The following is a 20,361-nucleotide window of genomic DNA, read 5'->3' on the forward strand; positions in this document are numbered from 1 at the left end:
TCTAACTGAAATATATCTCTGCAATTTCTAGAAAACTGACATGACTACAAGTTTGGCTATTATAAATGACTATCTATTAATCTGTAATTTTTAATCATACATTACATTTTTAAGTGAGCTGTACACAGTATCTTAAACAAGAGCAGAAATACATATACACAGTGTAACAAAATCGACCTTAAATCTGTATCAATAAACCAAGATCCATACCAATGCAAACTATTCATCTCTATATCATATCCTCCTTATTTCCATTAAACATTTATAATCAACCATTTAAAAATGAAAACAAACATTTATAAACAATCATTTTGGGAATTTGGGCATTGTTTTCTCCAAACTGCTTTCTGCTGTTTGTTGGGCAAAGTATTTTTAGGGTTCACAGAGACCTTTTTGGGGTCTTGTTCCATTAAACCACATTAGCCTGGAAGGAATCCATAGGTTCTTACCTTCTGTGGAAACAAAAGCAAAACCTCTTTTCCAAAGCAACATATCCTTAGACTCAAAATTTGAAGCCAAGATACCTTTAAAATATATGTTAGTTTAGTTTAGCAGCCTCCAGAATCAAATGCCTCTCTGCAGCCAAAAAATCCAAACTCTCTGTGTACATTCCATCTTAACGGGGCTTATTTTTTTTTACCTCTAATATTTTATTATCCTTACTCCTTTAATCTATGACTTTCTGTATTCTTTCCTATCTCTCATAAGCCCTGTACATTTATCTAGTACTGTGACCCATTCAGGTCTTTTTTTTTTGTTATTTTTTTGAATTTGTCTTATTGCGTATCTGTAATCATTTTCTGACCAAGAGTGCTTCTTTTTCTTTTTATTTAATGCATACAGCAGCAACAAAACTATACACCAATCTCTCCTGATAAACACAAAAGTAAAATTTATCAATAAAATTCTTCCAAAGTGAATTCAACAGCACATTAAGAAGATCATATACTAGAGGGAAAGAGAAAATACTAGGAGAAATGACTGGAATTGGGGGCATTTCAGAGGCAAGGTGAAAACATAATGCAATGGAGATTCCATGGAATCTAAAAGAGTAACGATAGCAAAGACTCCCAGTAATAGAGGACACAAAGCCTGAACCCATCATCTTCTATAACCAGGCAAGGTCATGAGTGGAGGGACTGGAACACCAATCCAGCTACAAAACCTTTGACCTGAAGTTTGCCCTTCCTGCAGAGTGTTCTGGGACTGGAGCCGAGCAGTACTGTTCTCAGAGAGACTGCATCCAGCAACTGATGGGAGCACATGCAGAGTCCTGTGGAGGAGGGGGAGGAAGGATGGGAGGAACCAGAGTAGTCAGGGACACTATAAGAACAAAGTCCAGGGGCTGGAGAGATGGCTCAGCGGTTAAGAGCACTGCCTGCTCTTCCAAAGGTCCTGAGTTCAATTCCCAGCAACCACATGGTGGCTCACAATCATCTGTAATGAGGTCTGGTGTCCTCTTCTGGCCTGCAGGCATACACACAGACAGAATATTGTATACATAATAAATAAAAAAGAACAAAGTCCATAGAATCAACTGACTGGGACTCATGGGGGCTCACAGAAAACAGGGAGGCCTGTATGGGTATAACCTAGATACTCTACATATATGAATTATGACTGAATAGCTTAAGTGGTTTTGTGGCTCTCCTAACAGTGGGTCAGGGGCTGTCTCTGACTCTTTTGCCTGTTTGTGGAACCACTTTCTTCCTACTGGGTCACCTCATCCAGCCTTGATATGATGATATGTGCCTGGTAGTATTGTACATATTATTCCATGTCTGTTGATGTTCCTGGGAGGCCTGCTCTTTTCTAAGGGGAGACAGAGAAGGGGAATAGGCTGGGGGGAGGGGAGAGAGAAGAAACTGTGGTTGGGATATAATATATGTGAAAATAAATAGTGATAATAATAATAAAGAAGATCATATACCATATGCAAGTTGGCTTCTAGGTTGGATCAACATATATATCTTGGTAAATTTAATACAACACACATAAATGGACTTAAGGGTAGAAATCACACGATCATCTCAATAAAGAAAAGGCATTTGAGAAAGTTCAATATCACAATAAAAGACCCGAAAAGGCTAGAAATAGGAACATATGTCAACACAATAAAGGTCATTTATAGCCAACATTACAGATTGTTTACATTTTGAGGTCATTTTCCTCATTAGTTGCACATTTGTTTACAGATTATTTAATATTCTGACATGAAGTTTTAATCTTTAATTTATACAGGTATTAAATATTATAGGTCAATAGTTGTTCATGCTTGTTGTATAGTCAGATCAACTAGGTTCTTTAAATACACAGAGATTGTATTCTGTCTAGATAGGTAATCTTCAACCACTTCAAGGATCTGTAGATCATGGCACTTAAATAACTTAGGTTTCTGTTGACATGAGACATGATTGCTCCTGACAGCATCAATCTATTCCCAAGAGAATGTTGAGCACCAAAGACACTCCACTTGGAGTCTGTTTTCTTCTTAGCACCATTGGCCTTTGGGCAAGGAACTGCCCATACCTCAACCACTGACAAAGTATATGGTTTCCAGAAATGGATAAGCAGAACAAAAAAGAAAAAGACTGTCAAATCTTGCCAAGAGAGGATAAGACAGTTCTGAAAATTTTTCTGCCTCTGAAAATGATCTGTCAGTTACACTAGGCCTTAGCCAAAGTTGGTTGTTTCAACACTGCAAAATGAGACTTTGGGTGATTGCTCAGGTAGCTAGCTAATTGTCTCCATTATATATTGCTCACTTTGGAAGCTGCTTGATTGCGCTTCCTGCCTTCTCAAGCAATATTATCTCCCTTCTCAGGCCTTTGATGGCGTTAAAGATTAGATAGTCATAGCTACTGTACTCTTATAATCTAGCCAAGCCATTTCCAATACAAGACTTAAGACTCCTTAGGATAGGATGTTTATTAATACATTTAGCATACATTCCTTGCTTAATATTATTTTTGCTCCCTGTAATTCTAATTATACTTGATATCTGTTCCTAGTGTATATAGTTTTGTATTGGGTTTGGAACTCTCTCATTTAAACAAAAGGGGGAGGTGCTGTAGGAGCACATTCTGCCCCTTCAGCCAATAGCCTTTAAGATACCAGCCCGTGTGTGTGTGTGTGTGTGTGTGTGTGTGTGTGTGGTCTCTGATACTGTAAAAAGCAGCTGTAAAGCATGCGCCCACTCTCTTGCTTCTGGCTCCTGCTTCTGGCTGCTAGACTCTGTTCCTGTTTGTGCAGAGGACTGTTATCTAGGACAGTGATCTATAAGGTTTTTCCCTTAAATAAATTACCATTTTATTATTTATAATTCTGAGCTGGTGTGGGATTATTTTGTGACTTCCATCTTCATGACATGAAAGCAGAAGAGGAACAGCTGAGAAGAGGAAGGAGCCAAGCAAGAGGCAGGAGGGAAAAATGAGAACAAAGTTTAAAGACACATATGTATGAGAATGTCATAAGAAAACCCATTACTGTACTTCATAAATTTAAAAACTGACATAAAAATTTGAAGAACCAAAGTAACTATGTAACTAGAAGTTATAGCTGTGAGAACATTATCAATTTTAAATTAATTTTTCAGATAGTAAAAACATTTAACATGAAAAGGAAAACAGATTTAGGTAGTAAAATGCTTTTGTGTACCCTACATATTAGGAAAGAGTTGCCATACAGCAAGCAAATGCCACTCCATCAAGTGTGGACAGTTTTTTGCATACCTGTTTTTGGTCCAACAGGAGCAGATGGCTCTTTCTGAGCAGGCATTTTTTGGTATCCAGGACTCTCCATAGGATCATCTTTGAAGCATGCTTTATCAAAATAAAAAAGACAACTTTAGGAGTTTTGTTAATGTTGATAGTGATCAGACACTAGTGTCTAAAAAGCTATGAATAAATTGGTAAAATACTGGAATGGGCAAGATCCCCCCCCCCCTTTTTGAGACAGGGTTTTTCTGTGTAGCCTTGGCTGTCCTGGAATTCACTCTGTAGACCAGGTTGGACTCAAACTCACTCCTGTCTCTACTTCCTGAGTGCTGGGATTAAAGGCATGTGTTACCACTGCCTGATTGGCAAGATTTCTTATAAGTCATGATAGGCAATCACAGTAATTCAAACATCAATGATGATAATTTAGAGAAAGAGATGTTCTTTTTTTTTGTATTTAAAATTTCATTCTGGGTGTCTATTGAGAAGCCTACACTTTGAGTGGGCACTACTGCTTCCTTTAAAAATGTCTCTTTTACTCTCTATCTCTGTTTCTCTTCTCTCTGTTTTTAAAATTCTATTAAAATATTTCAAATAAATTCCAACTAAAAAACTTCTGCAAAGTCAACCAATAAAACAGATAATGGTATTAAAAATTGTCAAAAGAAGATGTTTAATGTAAGATCACATATTGTAGCATTCCACTACTATAAAAATGGACAGAATACTATCAAACAATTTTTATTTAATTTTAAAATATTTTTATATTTAATTAATATTTAGTTGTTATAAAATGATATTTAGAACAGTTTAGCTCCAAACAGATTGAATTTCAGAACAAATATTTAAAGGGTGTTGTTCTTTTTTTTTTTTTTTCTGAGACAAGGTTTTTCTGTAGCTTCGGTGCTTGTCCCAGAACTAGCTCTTGTAGATCAGGCTGGCCTTGAACTCACAGAGATCCACTTGCCTCTGCCTCCCGAGTGCTGGGATTAAAGGCGTGCGCTACCACTGCCCGGCAAGGTGTTCTTAGTTTAAGAACAGAATAATAAAACTGCGCCCACAAATTTCATGTACCATTTATTTGCATTATATGTATCAGGCTTAAATATATAACATAAAAATGTCAAATACCCTAAGTAAATCAAATATTAAAGTTGCACCTCAGAAGTTTTCTTTTTTTCTTAGATTTAAAAATTTTGCTTTATGTGTGTTGATATTTTGTCTGCAGATATTTATGTGCAGTACATGGTGGGTGCCTGGTGCCTTGTGCCTGCTGAGGTCAGAAAAAGGTGCTGGATCCTCTGGAACTGGAGTTACAAATGTTTGTAAGCCACAAGTGTGCTAGGAACCAAATCCAGGTCTTCTTGTCCTCTGCAAGAGTAATAAGGTTTTAATTGCTAAGCCAACTCTCCAGGCCCAATTCTGTTTGTCTGTCTGTTTTTGCTTTGTTTGAGACAGCATCTCACGGTGCAGCTCTGCCTGGCCTGGGCTTACTATATATACCAAGATAACCTAAAATTTACAGAGATCTGACTACTTCTGCTTTCTGATTACTGGAATTAAAGGATTTTGCCAACAGAGGCCTTTAAAAAACAAACCAGGCATGGTGGCTCATATGTCAGTAATCCCAGCACTCAAGTCACTGAGGTGGGAGGACTGCTTACTGATGACCATCTTGAATATCACCATAGAACCTTCATCCGGCGACAGATGGAGATAGAGATAGAGACCCACATTAGAGCACTGGATTGAACTCCTAAGATCCAGTTGAAGAGCGGAAGGAGGGAGAATATGAGTAAGTAAGTCAGGACTGGGAGGGGTTGGTTCACTGAGACAGTGTGCCTGAGCTAATTGGAGCTCACCAAAGCCAGCTGGACTGGGACTGAACGAGCACTGGATTAAACTGGACTCTCTGAATGTGGCTGACAATTGGGGCAGACTGAGAAGCCAATGATAAGACACTGGGATTTGTCTCTACTGCATGTACTGGCTTTTTGGGATCCTAGTCTATTTGGATGCACACCTTCCTAAGCCTGGATGTGGGGGGGGCTTGGACTTCCCACGGGGCAGGTAAGAGGGAGGGTGTGGGGGGGTGGAGGGGAAGTGAGAGGAGGGGAGGAAGTGGAAATTTTGATTGGTATTATTTATAAAGTAATAAAAAATAAAAAGAAGGCTAGCCTGGGCTATCTAGTGAATTTTAAGCCAGACTGCATTACAATGTGAGACCTCTCCAGCAGCCCCAAACCCAATATAAATAAATAAAAGGCTAAAAAACAAAAATTTCCAGCTTTGGAATATGTGAAGGAAGGAGTATGGGATCAATAGATACGAACTCATGATGAGGATATGAGATACACAGAGCAGTATGTTTCTATTGAGCACATGAACAAAAGACAGCAATTCTTTTTAACTATAGATAACAGATCCTCCCATTTTTGTTTTTACTCACATTCTAGGTTTTCCTCAATAATTTCTTCAATTATCACATCAGGACTAGATCCCAGTTGAGGCAGCACAGCAATAGTCTTGGGAGACATCACTACAGCCATCTCTTTCTGTGACTGCTTGCTTTTTCCTTCTAGATGCTTGTCAGGGGTCTCTGCTTGCAAAGGAGGTACAGGTGCTTCACCAGAAAGGACAGCTGCGCCTACCCTTTCCTTTTCTAGTGATGAGAATGCACCACAACCAAGTTCCTCTTTATTATTAAACTGCTTTTGAACATTCGGTCCAACTTCATTTTCTTGCGGGTAACATCTGTTTAAAAATACACAGCAGGACTACTTTAATTTTGACCTTTAAGCTATTTCTTTCCCATACCAAAAGATGAGTTTGTAAACTGCTTCACTGATGCAGAAATACACGAAACAATTCAAGGTAACCTTAAAGAGCTGCATGAGCTTTCCACAATCTAATTTTAGAACATGGTCATTACCCCTAAAGAAACCCTCTTACCCATTTCAAACTCCCAAAGAAACAGCCTAATCAAAGCCGCAAGCCACCTTTGGGACTGGCTGTTCTGTTTTATTGTTTTGTTTGAGGCAGGGTCTAAGTGGTACACGTTGGCTTGGGATTTGCATGGTCTCTAACTCACATCCTTCTGCCTCAGACTTTTAAACTCTGCGTGCCAGCGCACTTGGCTTGCTTTAGGGTTTTAAAAAGTCAAGAAAACAAATGTATGATCAATAAAAAAATTGAGTAAAACTTCAGTTATATCATAATAATCTGATCCTAAAATATTATAGGTTTCCCAAATAAGTCATTTTGACTTGGCTTAAGAGTTTCATTTAAATTATATTAAGATTATTTATTAATTTGTCATCTTAAAATAGGTATAGAAAAGAATGTTGAGTATAAATCTTTTTCTTTAATTGATTTTATTGAGCTTTACATTTTTCTCTACTCCCTTCCCTGCCTCCCCCTCCCCCCTTCATCCCTCCCACAAGGTTCGCAAGCTCCCAATTTACTCAGAAGATCTTGCCTTTTTCTACTTCCCATGTAAGTCTCTCTTAGTGTCTTCATTGTTGTCTAAGTTCTCTGGGATTGTAGTGTGAGTATAAATCTTAAGAATCTTCCACCAGGCTCATAGTTATATTCCCTGAATCCTCTGGGTATGACATGTTTATTTAGTCTCTCTCTCTCTCTCTCTCTCTCTCTCTCTCTCTCTCTCTCTCTCTCTCTCTGTGTGTGAGTGTGTGTGTGTGTGTGTGCGTGTGCTGACTCATGTGTAAATGCATGCACGTGTGTACCACAGACACGTGTGAAAGCTAGAGATTTATGTCTGGTATCTTCCTGAGTCTCTCTCCATCTTATTTATTTGCTGAGACAAGATCTTTCACAGAACCTGGATTCAGCAGTTCCAGGGATCATCTGCAGTGCCCAGCTTTGTAAATGGGTGTGGAGATCTGAACTCAAGTTTTGCATGGTAAGCTACACAGCAGCACTTCACTGACTAAGTTATCTTCTCAGCCCTACTTCCTATTTTTCTGCCTTCTCTTCATATCCATACAATTTCAGGCTACCAAATTATAATCAGAAATTTTAAAATGCAAGAGAATGAGTCCATAAAAGTTACATTTTAGTTAGCTCATAACGGATTTTATTTCTTCACAAAATATTAGTGTGCCAACTTACGAATTAAAGAAAGGCAACTGAATTAATAACACATTTACCTGCCCCTTCCAACAGAAGGTATGCATTTGACACTAGGGAAAATCAATCTAAGTTGTACAAAGGGCTCTTCTGAAAGGTCTCTGTGTATAAACAACCTTGTGTTATAAAGATAAAGACCTTTCCATAGTAATTCTCATCAGACCTTACTCAACTTTTAAGTCTAGCTCTAGTCTCATTAACCTTTCATTTTACAACACATTTTTCTTTTTTAAGACTTATTTTCTGTGCACTGGTATTTTGACTGTATCTGTGTGAAGGTGCCAGAGCTCTTAGAAGTAGAGTAACAGACAGCTGTGAGCTGCCATATAGGTGCTGGAAATTGAACCTGAGTCCTCTGGAAGATGGTTCTTACCTGCTGAACCATCTCTCCAGGCTCCACATTTTTCTGTCTGCCTCATCCCCTCTCTCTCTATGCACCATCTAAGTCTTATTTATTTTTCAGGTCACTTTTCCATTGTTTTAGATTTAAATATTTTCCAGAGCACTACCCTTGACCTTTTCAGTACCTGCTTCATCAGGCTAACCTGTCATTTAATAAATAGGACACACAACTTATAGAATTTGCTTTCAGAAAAAAGTTTTAAATTTAACTCAGAGTATTCATTTAAAATCAACACAAGATTAGCAAAGACTTTTATAAAGAGGCAGAATGGTTTCAAGCTTAGAAATTTGATAGTAACTATATTCAAGTTCTAACATTATCTAGACGAACACACTGCCTGAGAAGGTGGCTGATTATCCATGGAAGTCCTCAAAGCTAATCCAGGGCACTGCCTGTGGGAAGACTGGTACCCAGTGTGCCCTTGTTCCTCCAGCAAGGCCTTTCTATGACAAAGAGAATAATAGGCTATCTCAGTCTGGTGCCATCTGTGCTAGTTTCCTTTCTTGGTGCTGTGATAAAACACTCTGACCAAACGCAACTTGAGGAGAAAAGAATTTGTTTGGCCTTTACTTCCAGGTCATAGTCTGTTACTGAGGGATGTCAGGGCAACCCAAGCAGAGCTTGAAGCAAAAACCTGCTTGCTGTCCTGCTTATAGACTCATTCTTAACTATATTTTTCATACAAAAGAACCACTGAACTAGAAATGGTGAAACCTATTGGGCTGGGCCCTTCTACATCCATTAGTAATCAAGGCAATTTCTTTTTTTTTTTTTTTTTTTTGGTTTTTCGAGACAGGGTTTCTCTATGGTTTTGGAGCCTATCCTGGAACTAGCTCTCAAGGCAATTTCTTATAGACATGCTCTCAAACCAGCCTGATGTAGGCAACTGAAGAGTCTCCTATCAGATGATTGCCACAAACTCACAATTAAGACTACCCAGGACACTGATTATTATTCCAAACAAAGTTGCAAACAACCAAACTCCTGATAATTTGGTTACTCACTCATATGGGATTCCCCTCTGTATCCGTGAATACCATTGGTTAATAAAGAAACTGTCTTAGGCCTGTGGTAGGGTAGAGCAGAGCTAGATGGGAAAAACTGAACTGAATGCTGGAATTAAGGAGGTGGAGTCAAGAAGAAGCCATGGAGTTGCCGCTGGAGACAGATACTCTGGAACCTTGCTGGTAGGCCACGAGTCTCATGGTAAAATATAAAATTATGGAAATGGGTTAAATTAAGATGTAAAAGCTAGCCAATAAGAAGTTAGAGCTAATAGGCCAAGCAGTGATTTAATTAATACAGTTTCTGTGTGGCTATTTTGGGAGTCTGGGCAGCCGGGAAACGAACAAGCGGCCTCCTACTCTGTCTGGGTATTTGAATAAATAACATAAATAACCTAAACCTGGGATCAAGTCCAAGATCTGACTTAAACTTTACTACATTTACTCAAGCGTCCCTTCCACCTTTCTCCTCAAATGGCCAGTAAATAGATAGGGAACATATGCCTATCCCCCTTTTCAATTTATTTTTATTCTTATATTCCTAAGTGTGTGTGTGTTTGTGTGTAAAACAGCTTTTCTTTATTTCCTTCTTTTGAGACAGATTATAGCACTATGTAGCTCTGGCTGGTCTGGAACTTGCTAGGTAGATCAAGCTGACCTTAGACTCACAAAGTTTTGCTTGCCTCTGTGATTAAAGGTGTCCACACCTAGCCAGAGTTAACATGTAAAAATGTAATCTCTAGGGGGGCTGGAGAGGTGGTTCTGCAGTTAAGAGCACCTGCTACTCTTCCAAAGGATCTGAGTTCAGCTCCCAGTACCCACATCAGATAGCTCACAGTCATCTGTACTCCAGTTCCAGAAGATCAGATGCCATTCTTCTGGCCTCTACAGGTACCTGCACTCATATGCACACACAAAGAAGCACATATAAAAGAAAATCGTAAGAAAATAAAAATGCAATCTAACTATTGTTTTCAAGTTTAAAAATCTTCTAAGTGGTTTTCAACGAACAGAACTGCTAGTGATAGCAGTAATAAAATGAACTAACAATGCTTTAATAGTCATGTTAAAACAGTCTTCATGCTGGTGGTACTGAGATGCTGCTGAAAAAAATTTCATGCTGGTAGTACCAAGACTCCACTCCCTTGAATGGCATTGTATGTTAGAATATTTTTCACATTTGCTTATTTATTAAGTATATATTTGTGCATGAGTGCATGTACCATGGCAAGTGTACATGTGTGTGTGGGTGTGTATGTGCCATAGTATGTGTGGAGGTTAGAGAAAACCTGTGGGAATCAGTTATCTCCTACCATATACATTCTGGGGAACTGAACTCAAGTCATCAAAGATTTGGTGGAAGCACCTTTACCTGTTAAGCCATCTTGCTAGACAGTGAGTTGTACCTTTTAAAATGGATAGAGACACCAGGTGTAGTGACAGATAGTGAGGGAAGCTGAGGCAGAGGGATCACTGCAAGCTCAAAGCCAGCCTGGCCTACACAACAAGTTCAAGGCCAGTTTAAGATACATACAGAAATCTGTCTTAAAAAAAAAAAAACAAAACTACAAAATAACAAAATGGAAAGAACTGTCTTGAGCCCTTGGTTGTTCTGTCAAATGATGCTACATTTGTTTCTATTCTGTGCACTCCATTTTTTCCATCCTGTGAGGCCAACAATACTGAAGGTGTCAACTCTATCCACCCCTCCTTGGACTAAGGTTTGAATCTAGGACCTTATGCATGCTAGTAAGTTGCCATCTTGGAAGCAGAGACCAGAATTCTCACCAGACAGTGAACTTGTTAGTGCCCTGACTGAATTTTCCAGTCTCTTACTGAAGAGACAAATTTCTATTTGGGCATTTCATTACAACAGCAAGATTATACTAAGACATGTGACAACTAAGCATTTGTGATCTGGCTTATAAAACCAAAGAAATGAATTTGTCATTTTATTTAATCTCAATTAACTTGTGCTTAATTTAAGCAACACCTAATTGGTAGCTATCATACTGAACAGTGAGTAAATAGAAAATAAACTTTAAATGCTGTCAGACAGCAACACAGTCTTTAGGTTTAGCTTCTATATGCACACAGGGATACACAGAAAGGAACTGCAGCAGGCTTTCTAGTGTGGAATGCTAGTTTACTGCCGATATGCTGCTCAGACACCTGCCTTCCACTTGTTCTCTTTTCTACTTGCCACTCATTTTTCACAGTTAAGTGAAAATAAAATCCCTTTCCAAATTCTCTATTGTCCCAAGAAGAAATGATCCTTCCATTTTCTGCAACAGCTCTATTTACATCTACTATCACATTCATAATGCATTTTGTTTTTCATTTCTATTTTATGCATTGTAATTTCTCTGTTTATCTCACTACCTTCTAGAATGTTGGGGTATAGCACAAAAAAGCAGTGTTCATGCTTGTTAACAGAATGAATTCAAAGAGCTTCAGTGCGTAAACCACTAATATTAATCTCTTCCAGGTTTTTTAAAAAGCACTACAAACAGAAGTTAACTATAGAAATGAAGCTTTTTAGATAAATTTTAGTTCCTGAATTAAATTAACCATTCATTTGTCTCTTGGTCTTAGGCACTATCAGATACGAACATTTTGTCATTCTTAAAAACACTTACTCTGTTGAGTCCTCAAATTCAATCTTTCCCATACTGTTGAACATGCAGATAATCTTGCTGCAATTTATATTCAACCTAAAAAATGTAGTACATAAATTAATGTTCTTAGAAATTTACTACTTCTCTATACAACAGTTGCCAACATTAGCTAACTTAAAAGAAAGCATTTAAGTAATTTTCCACAAATTACAATTATTTTAATTTGGTTGTTACTTTAGGAAAGATGTATGATCCAAAATTTCAAATTATAATCACTTGCTATTTAATAACTCTTGGTATGGGCTCCTAAATCAAGACTTACTCACCTCGCGGGATTCCTTGGAATTATAGAATTAACTTGTGACAATTCACTTTCAAATGTTAACTTCAAGGTCCGGATAATCTGGAATCAAGAGAGATGTATACTTCATGTGTAAAGTTTCTTTTATTAAAATATTGCTAAAAGAGATTTTAGAAGGAAAATGGCCTTTTAGGTATTCAATTGATAAATTCAAGGCTATTTTTTGAGCTCTCAAAGTAAAGGGTAGAAATCAATGTTTACAACAGTCTCTAATGGAGTTGAAAGTTGTTTAGAGACCTACATTAACAGACAACCCAACAAGTAATTAGAATGTAACCATCTGGACACAGAAAGTTCTGGTCAGATTCATTATGCACCAGTGGTATCGTCAAATGCTTCCTCCTCCTCCTCCTCTTCATCTTTTTTTTTTTTTTTTAAAGATTTTATTTATTTATTTTATGTATATGAGTGCTCTATCTGAATGTATGCCTTTATTCCAGAAGAGGGCACCAGATCTCATTATAGATGGCTGTAAGCCACCATGTGGTTTCTGGGAATCAAACTCAGGACCTCTGGAAGAGCAGTCAGGGCTCTTAACCACTGAGCCATCTCTCCAGCCCCTAAAAGCTTCCTCTTCTTGCCTCATCTTCCTAACTAAATTTGCCAGAGTAAAAACCATGTTTTATTACTGTTTTCTCCCCAAAATCTTGCATGTAAACATACTGCTTTAGAATTACATTAGGGGAGAATCAGTAACAAGATACTGGCAAATTCTCCACTGTTCATTTGAAGTTAGAGATTATGGAGACAATAAATCAATAGATTCCAATTCTGTACTTCAGTATATCATTTGCATCTGGTTGTTTATGGGAAATAAGACTCTGAGGACACAAAGGTTACTAGAGAAGATTCCCTCCCTTAGAAAGTGAAGTCGAGTTAGCAAAGAGGATATTGTTAATCTTGTCCTGTCAATTTGTGCTATAAGAAAGACATTTCTATTTTGCACAACTTTTCTCTCTAGGCACAAGATTATAAGACAAGAGATGAACGAAGTAACTGTTTCCTGATTTGTACATTCTGAAGGTATAAGAAGACAGGAAGAATGGGATCTTGAGTTAGAAGTGGCCCTGCTCCTTGCTGCAGGCTGCATAGCTTGAGCTAGCCAAGGCAGTATTGGAGAGCTCACCCAGGGAAGTGATGAAGAGGAAAAGCTAGTAGGCTGACAAACCCTGACGCCACTCAGGCCCAGAACCAGGGCTGAGTTGGCCCACCCCAACATCCACCTCATCTGTGAACTCTTGGCACATGTTAAGGGGTAGAACCTACACATCCAAAACAGCAAGATCTCCATGACACAGGACAACAACAGGATGCCCAAGAGGAGCCCCCATGAGAACCTACTATTGATAGTATATCAGAAGTCAGATACCTTGAACCTGATCAACGACTCACAACAATAAATACAAGTAAAGATGAATAAACCAAAGAGTAAACTGTATGACTCAACGGGCCACACTACAGCTTCCATGATGTGATTTTTCTTTCTTTCTTTTTTTCCTTTTTGGTCTATTTGATTTGTTTGGTCTTTTTATTTTTCTTTTAAAAATTGTTCTGTTTTGAAGGGGAGGTTACAAGGGCAGAGGATAGATGCGAGGGAATAGGAAGATAAGTGGAATAGGGATGCATGATGTGAAATCCACAAAGAATCAGTAAAGGTTAAAAGAATAAAAAAATGGATGTATGTGGATGCTGGTGGGACTGTAAGCTATGGACCTTTATAGGACAGAAAGAAGCTTAGAGGACTTGCGGAAGGGTAACAAAAAACATGGGCCATGGAAGTGAGAAGGAGGTTGCTAGAAAGAGAGGGTCAAGAAAGGTCAGTGGAATCAGGGGTGGGGGGACAAGACTCAATGAAAACAAATGTTTGAAAATACTGTATTCAAACCTAATGTTTTGTATGCTACTTAAAGCTAACTGATGGCTAAATTAAAAAAATATAAGTCTTGTGCACACAGTATTGATAGAAAGTAAATACTTTCAAGAATTAAAGATCATTGTAATGAAAGAAAGCATTTAATCCCTCCTTGTCTGAAGGGTGGACCTGAGCTCGATCACATAGCATATCCTTGGATCTAATCATAGAAGCTATAATGTCCATCAGTGTTCAAATCAGTTATCAAGGTGTTACTACATCTATCCTTATAGGGATAATTTAAATAGATATTAAAAAATTAAGCCACAAGTTCAACTATAAATTTATGAGGAGAACAGTTTCATTTTGCTTATTGCTCTTATCTGTACTCACCTTTAATTAAAGTGTCTTGTATAGCCTGCATCCTAAGTGTCCTCTACAGAACCCTAGAGTGGTGCTACCAAAAGTGTGAGGACTTTTAAGAGATAAGGACTAATATGAGGTTTTAGGTCACTGAAAAGGGACAGCTATATCTCAACCTCTGCTCTCTTTTCCTTCCTGGCCAGAGAAATATGGTTTTGTTTTGCTATACTCTCCTACATGATCTGCACTAGAGACATAAAACAAAGGAGTCAATCATGGGTAAAAATTCTCAAAACTGTGAGCAAAAACAAACCTTTCCTTTTACAAGCTGATTATCTCAGATATTTATCATAGTGGTGAAAAATCTAAGTAACACAAACATCAGTTTTTACCTCATTGCCATACTATCAGATTATGTTCTAAACATTAAAAATAATAAAAGGTTAAATGAATAGAATAGTGTGTATCTTAGAATTCTAATGCTACCAGGTGTGATGGTGCTTGCCTTTAATTCCAGCACTAAGGTGGCAGAGAGATCCCTCTGAGTTTGAGGACACTCTGGTTTACACAGCAAGTTCCAGGACTACATAGGAGAGCATGAGTCAAACAAAACAAAAAAGAAGAACTCAAACACCTAAGAAGCATCAATTACAAAAAAGATAGTCCTTAGTTTGAAATATATGTATGTATGCATTACAACATTCCAAAAGCAGCATGCACTAAGTTGAAAGCATAATCTAATTTTTGATCTTTTGCCTCTGTAGTCTGATCCTTTCTTAAATGCTGAACAGTATCAGAGAGAGAATCACAGGGTCCAAAGAGTAGGCAATAGACCTTCTACAGTACACTGCTGCTAAGTCATGTTGCCTGGTAGGTTATCTGTATTAAAAACATTTTTGGTTTATAATATTTTCAACTTGTAATAAGTTTATCAAACTGTAATCCCATCACAAGTCAAGGAGTACCTGTGGAGTTTAGTGTAATTAAAAAAAAAAATTCTTCTTGAGTTGATATACCAAGTCTATGTTCTAAAGTACGTAAAGTCAGCCACGACAGAACTAATTCACACTGAACATTAAAATTACCTGAGTCAGGTCACAGTAGGTCCTCAGTGAAGGTGCTGATTTGAGTTCTTTTGCTATCTTCATAGCTGCATCCAAATCATTTTTTTTCTCTTCAATGTAGCTTTTAACTGTTGCTAATTTTGATAAATAATCATCTGTATGCCTTTCAAGTTCTTGACACAGGCTCTTTTTCCTTCATTTAAGAAAAAGTTTTTTTGTGATAATTTACTAACATTTATGTAAATGTAAATTTATGACTGAGTAGTAGCTCTAATTTTACCAAGTCATGAATTTAACTAAAATAACAGAATAATTTCACTGATGATGAATTTAAATAACATGGGTAAAAGATGCATGTTCTAACCAAATAGCCACCTGAAAAGATAATTTTATGAGTTTATAAACTTGACATACAATGTGGTTAAATGAGTCATTCAACTAAATTGAAATAAATTACAATTGAAATTCATGTGTAAATAAAGAACAAAGGGGCTGGAGAGATGGCTCAGCAGTTAAGGGAACCTACTACTCTTCTTACAGGGGACCTTTGTTTAGTTCCTGGTACCCAAGTCAGGCAGTTCACAACCACCTATCACTCCAGTTCCAGGGAATCTGATGCCCCATTCTAGCCTCTGCGATCACCATCATTCACATGCACATGTCCCCAAACAGTAAAAAAATTAATTAAAATATAAAATTAAAAAATAAAATAATTGAGGCTGGAGTGATGAGTTAGTGGTTTAGATAATTAGTGCTACTCTTATGAAGACCTGGGTTCAGTTCCCAACACCTACATGGTGGCTTAAAACTGACTCTTAACTCCAGTACCAAGGAATCTGATGCCCTCTCCTCACCTCCCATGAGGCACTAGGTGTACACGTGGTACACACACATACATGCAGGCAAGACACTCATACTTAACAATAAATAAACAGGTATAAAGAAATTAAAAAATAAAAAATCTTAAAAAGAAAAAATATCTTAAAAGACAGTTATGTCATAGACATGAAGGAGACTTTAGAGCATTCTGCCTAACCAGGAGAAACCTGTATCTATCCTGTAGTCTTTTGTGCCCTTACAAAGACATATGTACTCACTTTTTGAAAGGTTTATTGCATATTTAAGTATTACCATAGGTACACAGTCCATGTCATAATAAGACTTATAAACAGTGCCAAACCAGATGTTAGATACCAATACACATATCTTTTTCTCTTCTCTAGAAATTGCTTTATTATAGCAACTTAAAAGGTTTGAACTGAAAAAGTCAAGTATTTTTGTCATTAAACAATCTCTCATTATTTCTTGCAAATCAAATCTAGCCTCTAGCAAAGGAAGTTTGCTAATACTACAGAAAATGGGCTAGGTTTTAAAAGTAAACAGATACTCTCCAAACCATTTGGTAACATAAACAATTTTTGAAAGTGGTTTCTTTAAAGGAAACATGTTTATTTTGTTAAATTATAGTAAGTTCCTAAAACTTACATACACAGAATGATATTCAAAAGGAGTAAGAAAGTCTCATTCCACCATGGAACATAGGAAAAAAAAAAAAAACCCAAACTGGCTACTCTCATTTCATGAGAACTTTGGGAAATAGCATTTTTTAATAAAGACATTTTATGGCTTTTTCTGGAAGCACGAATACAGTTTCCAATTCCTCAACTCTAACCAGAAGGAGAACAACAGAACTGACTGATGACATTAGTTAAATCTGTTTTGTGCTGTCTGAAGGACTGATCTCTTGTCTTAGATCTAAGGCAGTGGAAAAGCATGGGAGATGCTCAGGGGCACTACAGCAAGACACATATACAAGGGTAAGAGATTATAGGCAGATATACAATAGATAATATACAATAGATAACTTGAGACCTAGGAGAAGCTGAGATTCTTTTAGAAATTAAGATATAAGAGTAGTTGTGTACACTGAGGAACTGACAAAGTCACACTTGGGCCACTCAAGAGTAGACCTAAAGCCTTCATCTTATACTGATCCTAAAGTTTAGAATGTTCCAGCAAGAATCAAGCTATAAAGACTGAAAAAAGTTGTTAGTTTTCACGCCCAAGTTTCAACACAAACACTACAATGAATATGGATGTATAACAACTACAACATAATATTGCTCACTCAAAGGAAGAGAACAGAATGGTAGACTTTCTGAAGAAGCATAGGCAATGGACTTTGTAGACTGATTTGAAATAACTGTCTTAAATATGTTCAAAGAAACAAAGGAAAACACAAAAAAGAAGTAGAAGAAGTTAGAAGAGTGGCCTAAAAATAATAATTATGATATCAAGACAAAAAGAACATGAAAAGGAATCAAGGCCGCAGGTGCGGTTCACTGATAGCATGACTGCGCAGCATTAGACCCTGGGCTGGAGATCTGGGCATGGTGGAACACACCTGTAATCTCAGCATCTGAAGGCTGAGGCAAGAAAATTCTGAGTTTGAGGTCAGCATAGGCTACATGGTGGGTTTGAGGCCAGTTTGGATTATACAACAAGGCCTTGTTAAACAAACAACAACAACAACAAAAGTAGAAGATGGCAATGGTGGAATCAGAATCAAGAAAAAGCAAGGTTAGAAGAAAGGACAATTAAAATTGTTTCCAGGGAACAATAACAACAACAACAACAACAGCAAAAAGAACGAAAAAATTAAAAAGAGAGACTACAGAACCTGTTAAATACCAACAGGCAAACAAACAGGAGGAGAAAGATGGAAGGAAACAGTAAACCCAGAAAACAAAACAAAAAATAAATAAAACAAGAAGAAACAACTTCCAAAATTTAATGGGACAAAGATCTATGAACCAACTCTACGTAAAATAAACACACACAGTCAAACTTTTGAAAATCAGAGAAACAATCATGAGACCAAGAAGAGAAATGTAACCTGTCATACACAACAGATTCCTCTAAGATCACTGGTCAAACTCTCAGGAGAAACTGGCAAGGCCAGAAGGCAATGGAGGAATATATATAAAGTGTGGAAATGAAAAAAAAAATCTGAACAGAATTTCATATTTAGCAAAGCTGTCTTAGAAAAGAGGCAGAGAAGGACTAGAGAGGGATGGCTCAGAGGTTAAGAGCGTTAGCTGTTCTTCCAGGAGAACCAGATTTGATTCCCAGCACTCATATGGAAGGTCACAACCATCTAGAACTCCAGTTCCAGGGAATATGATGCCCTCTTCTGGCCTCTATGGGCATTGCAGATACACGGTGCCCAGACATACTTGCAGTCTAAACATCCAGACACATAAAAAATAAAATAAAGGAAAAAAAATCAGTTAAAAAAAGGGGGGGAAAGAAATGAGAGACAAACAGGAGAGGAGAAAGACAGAAGGAAATAGGAAAACCACAAAACAAAAACACAAGAAAAAAAACATGGTTATCAATAAGAAAACAACAAACACTGTTCGGGATGTAGAGGGAACATGAACTTTTGCACACTGCTCATGAGAGTGTAATGAGTCCAGCTATTACAGAAATGAGTTTGGAAGTTTCTCAGCAAAACAAAAATAAAACCACTGTACAATCCACATACAACAGTCTTGGGTATATGTTTTTGGTAGTTTGAATGAGAATGATCCCCACAGGCTAATATATTTGAATATTTGGTTCCCAACTGGTGGGCTGTTGGAAAAATTTAGGTATGGCTTTGCTGGAGAAGGTGTGTCACTGGGGACCGGCTTTGAGATTTCAAAAGCCCAGGTTAGATCCTGGTTCTCTGTCTACAAATCTAAGAGTTCTCAGCTATTTCTCTAGCACCATGTCTGTCTGCTTGCCTGCTGCCAAGCTTCACACCATAATAATGGACTCACCCTCTGAAACTGTAAGCAAGTGCCCAACTAAATGCTCTCTCTTAGAAGTTGCTTTGGGCACGGTATCTCTTCACAGCAATAGAAAAGTGACTAAGACAAGACCTAAAGTAACTTAAGTGTGCTTGCTAGTGTTTTTTTCTTTTGTTTTTGTAAACTTGACATAAACTAGAGTCATGAGGAAAGAGGGAATCTCAGTTGAAGAACTGCCTTGACTGGCTTGTGGCCACATCTATGAGAGATTAGCTTGACTAATGATTGATGTAGAAGGACCTAACTGACTGTGAGCACCATCATCCCTGGGCAAGTGGGCCTGGGCTGTATAAGAAAGCTAGCTAAGCATGATCCAGAGAACAAGTCAGTAATAGAAAGCAAAGTAGGGCAGAATCAAAGTCAGAGGTCTAAGAATGACAACTACAAAAGAAAGCACAGGGAGAGGAAACCAAAAGCATAAACTATAACAAAAGAAATAACAAATCAGTTGACTTCATAAAAATATTTGCATCTAGGTACATTCTTCAAAGGCAGAACACTTGCCTAGCATGCACAAAGCCTTGGTCTAATCTCTAGCACCAAAGGGGATAAAACAACCATTTTATGCGCTGGGCATAAAATGCCATAAAAATTTAAGGAGATTAAGGGCTGGTGTAGAGACAAATGGACAAATAGCATTACTAAGCACACTGCTTTAGTCCTATCAAAAGTTTTATGAGCATTTCTTGAAATGTATGTGGTTAAACATAACATGTCAAATAGCTTTGAAAAAAGTAATATTAAATTACTTTTTAGTAATTGCCTATCAGAAAGCCTTCTTTTCTGATGCAAATAAGAAATGAGAAATTGACATGAGAAAATGACATGGCCATGTAGAAGAAAAGTTGTTTGTAGCTCCCCAAATATGTGAATTCTGTAACATGAGTTATAAAATATTTTTCTTTATTAATTGCTTTAAGAAAGAAATGTGGTAGCTCAGACCTGTAATAGTACTTGGGAGACTGGGGGAAGAGGAT

General features: G+C 37.5%; 1 protein-coding gene across 1 annotated transcript in view; it reads right to left on the minus strand.

Moving 5' to 3' along the window:
- Rnf17 (ring finger protein 17) overlaps positions 1-20,361 on the minus strand; it is a 121,504-nt gene that overhangs the window by 68,337 nt on the left and 32,806 nt on the right. The window contains exons 7-10 of the mRNA XM_057786539.1: positions 15,552-15,723; positions 12,217-12,293; positions 11,912-11,986; positions 6,166-6,470 (exon numbers count right to left, since the gene is read on the minus strand). Coding sequence (XP_057642522.1) covers positions 6,166-6,470; positions 11,912-11,986; positions 12,217-12,293; positions 15,552-15,723 — 629 coding nt within the window. The remainder of the gene's footprint in view (positions 1-6,165; positions 6,471-11,911; positions 11,987-12,216; positions 12,294-15,551; positions 15,724-20,361) is intronic.

Source organism: Chionomys nivalis, chromosome 12 (genome assembly GCF_950005125.1).
Source record: "Chionomys nivalis chromosome 12, mChiNiv1.1, whole genome shotgun sequence".
Classification (NCBI taxonomy): domain Eukaryota; kingdom Metazoa; phylum Chordata; class Mammalia; order Rodentia; family Cricetidae; genus Chionomys; species Chionomys nivalis.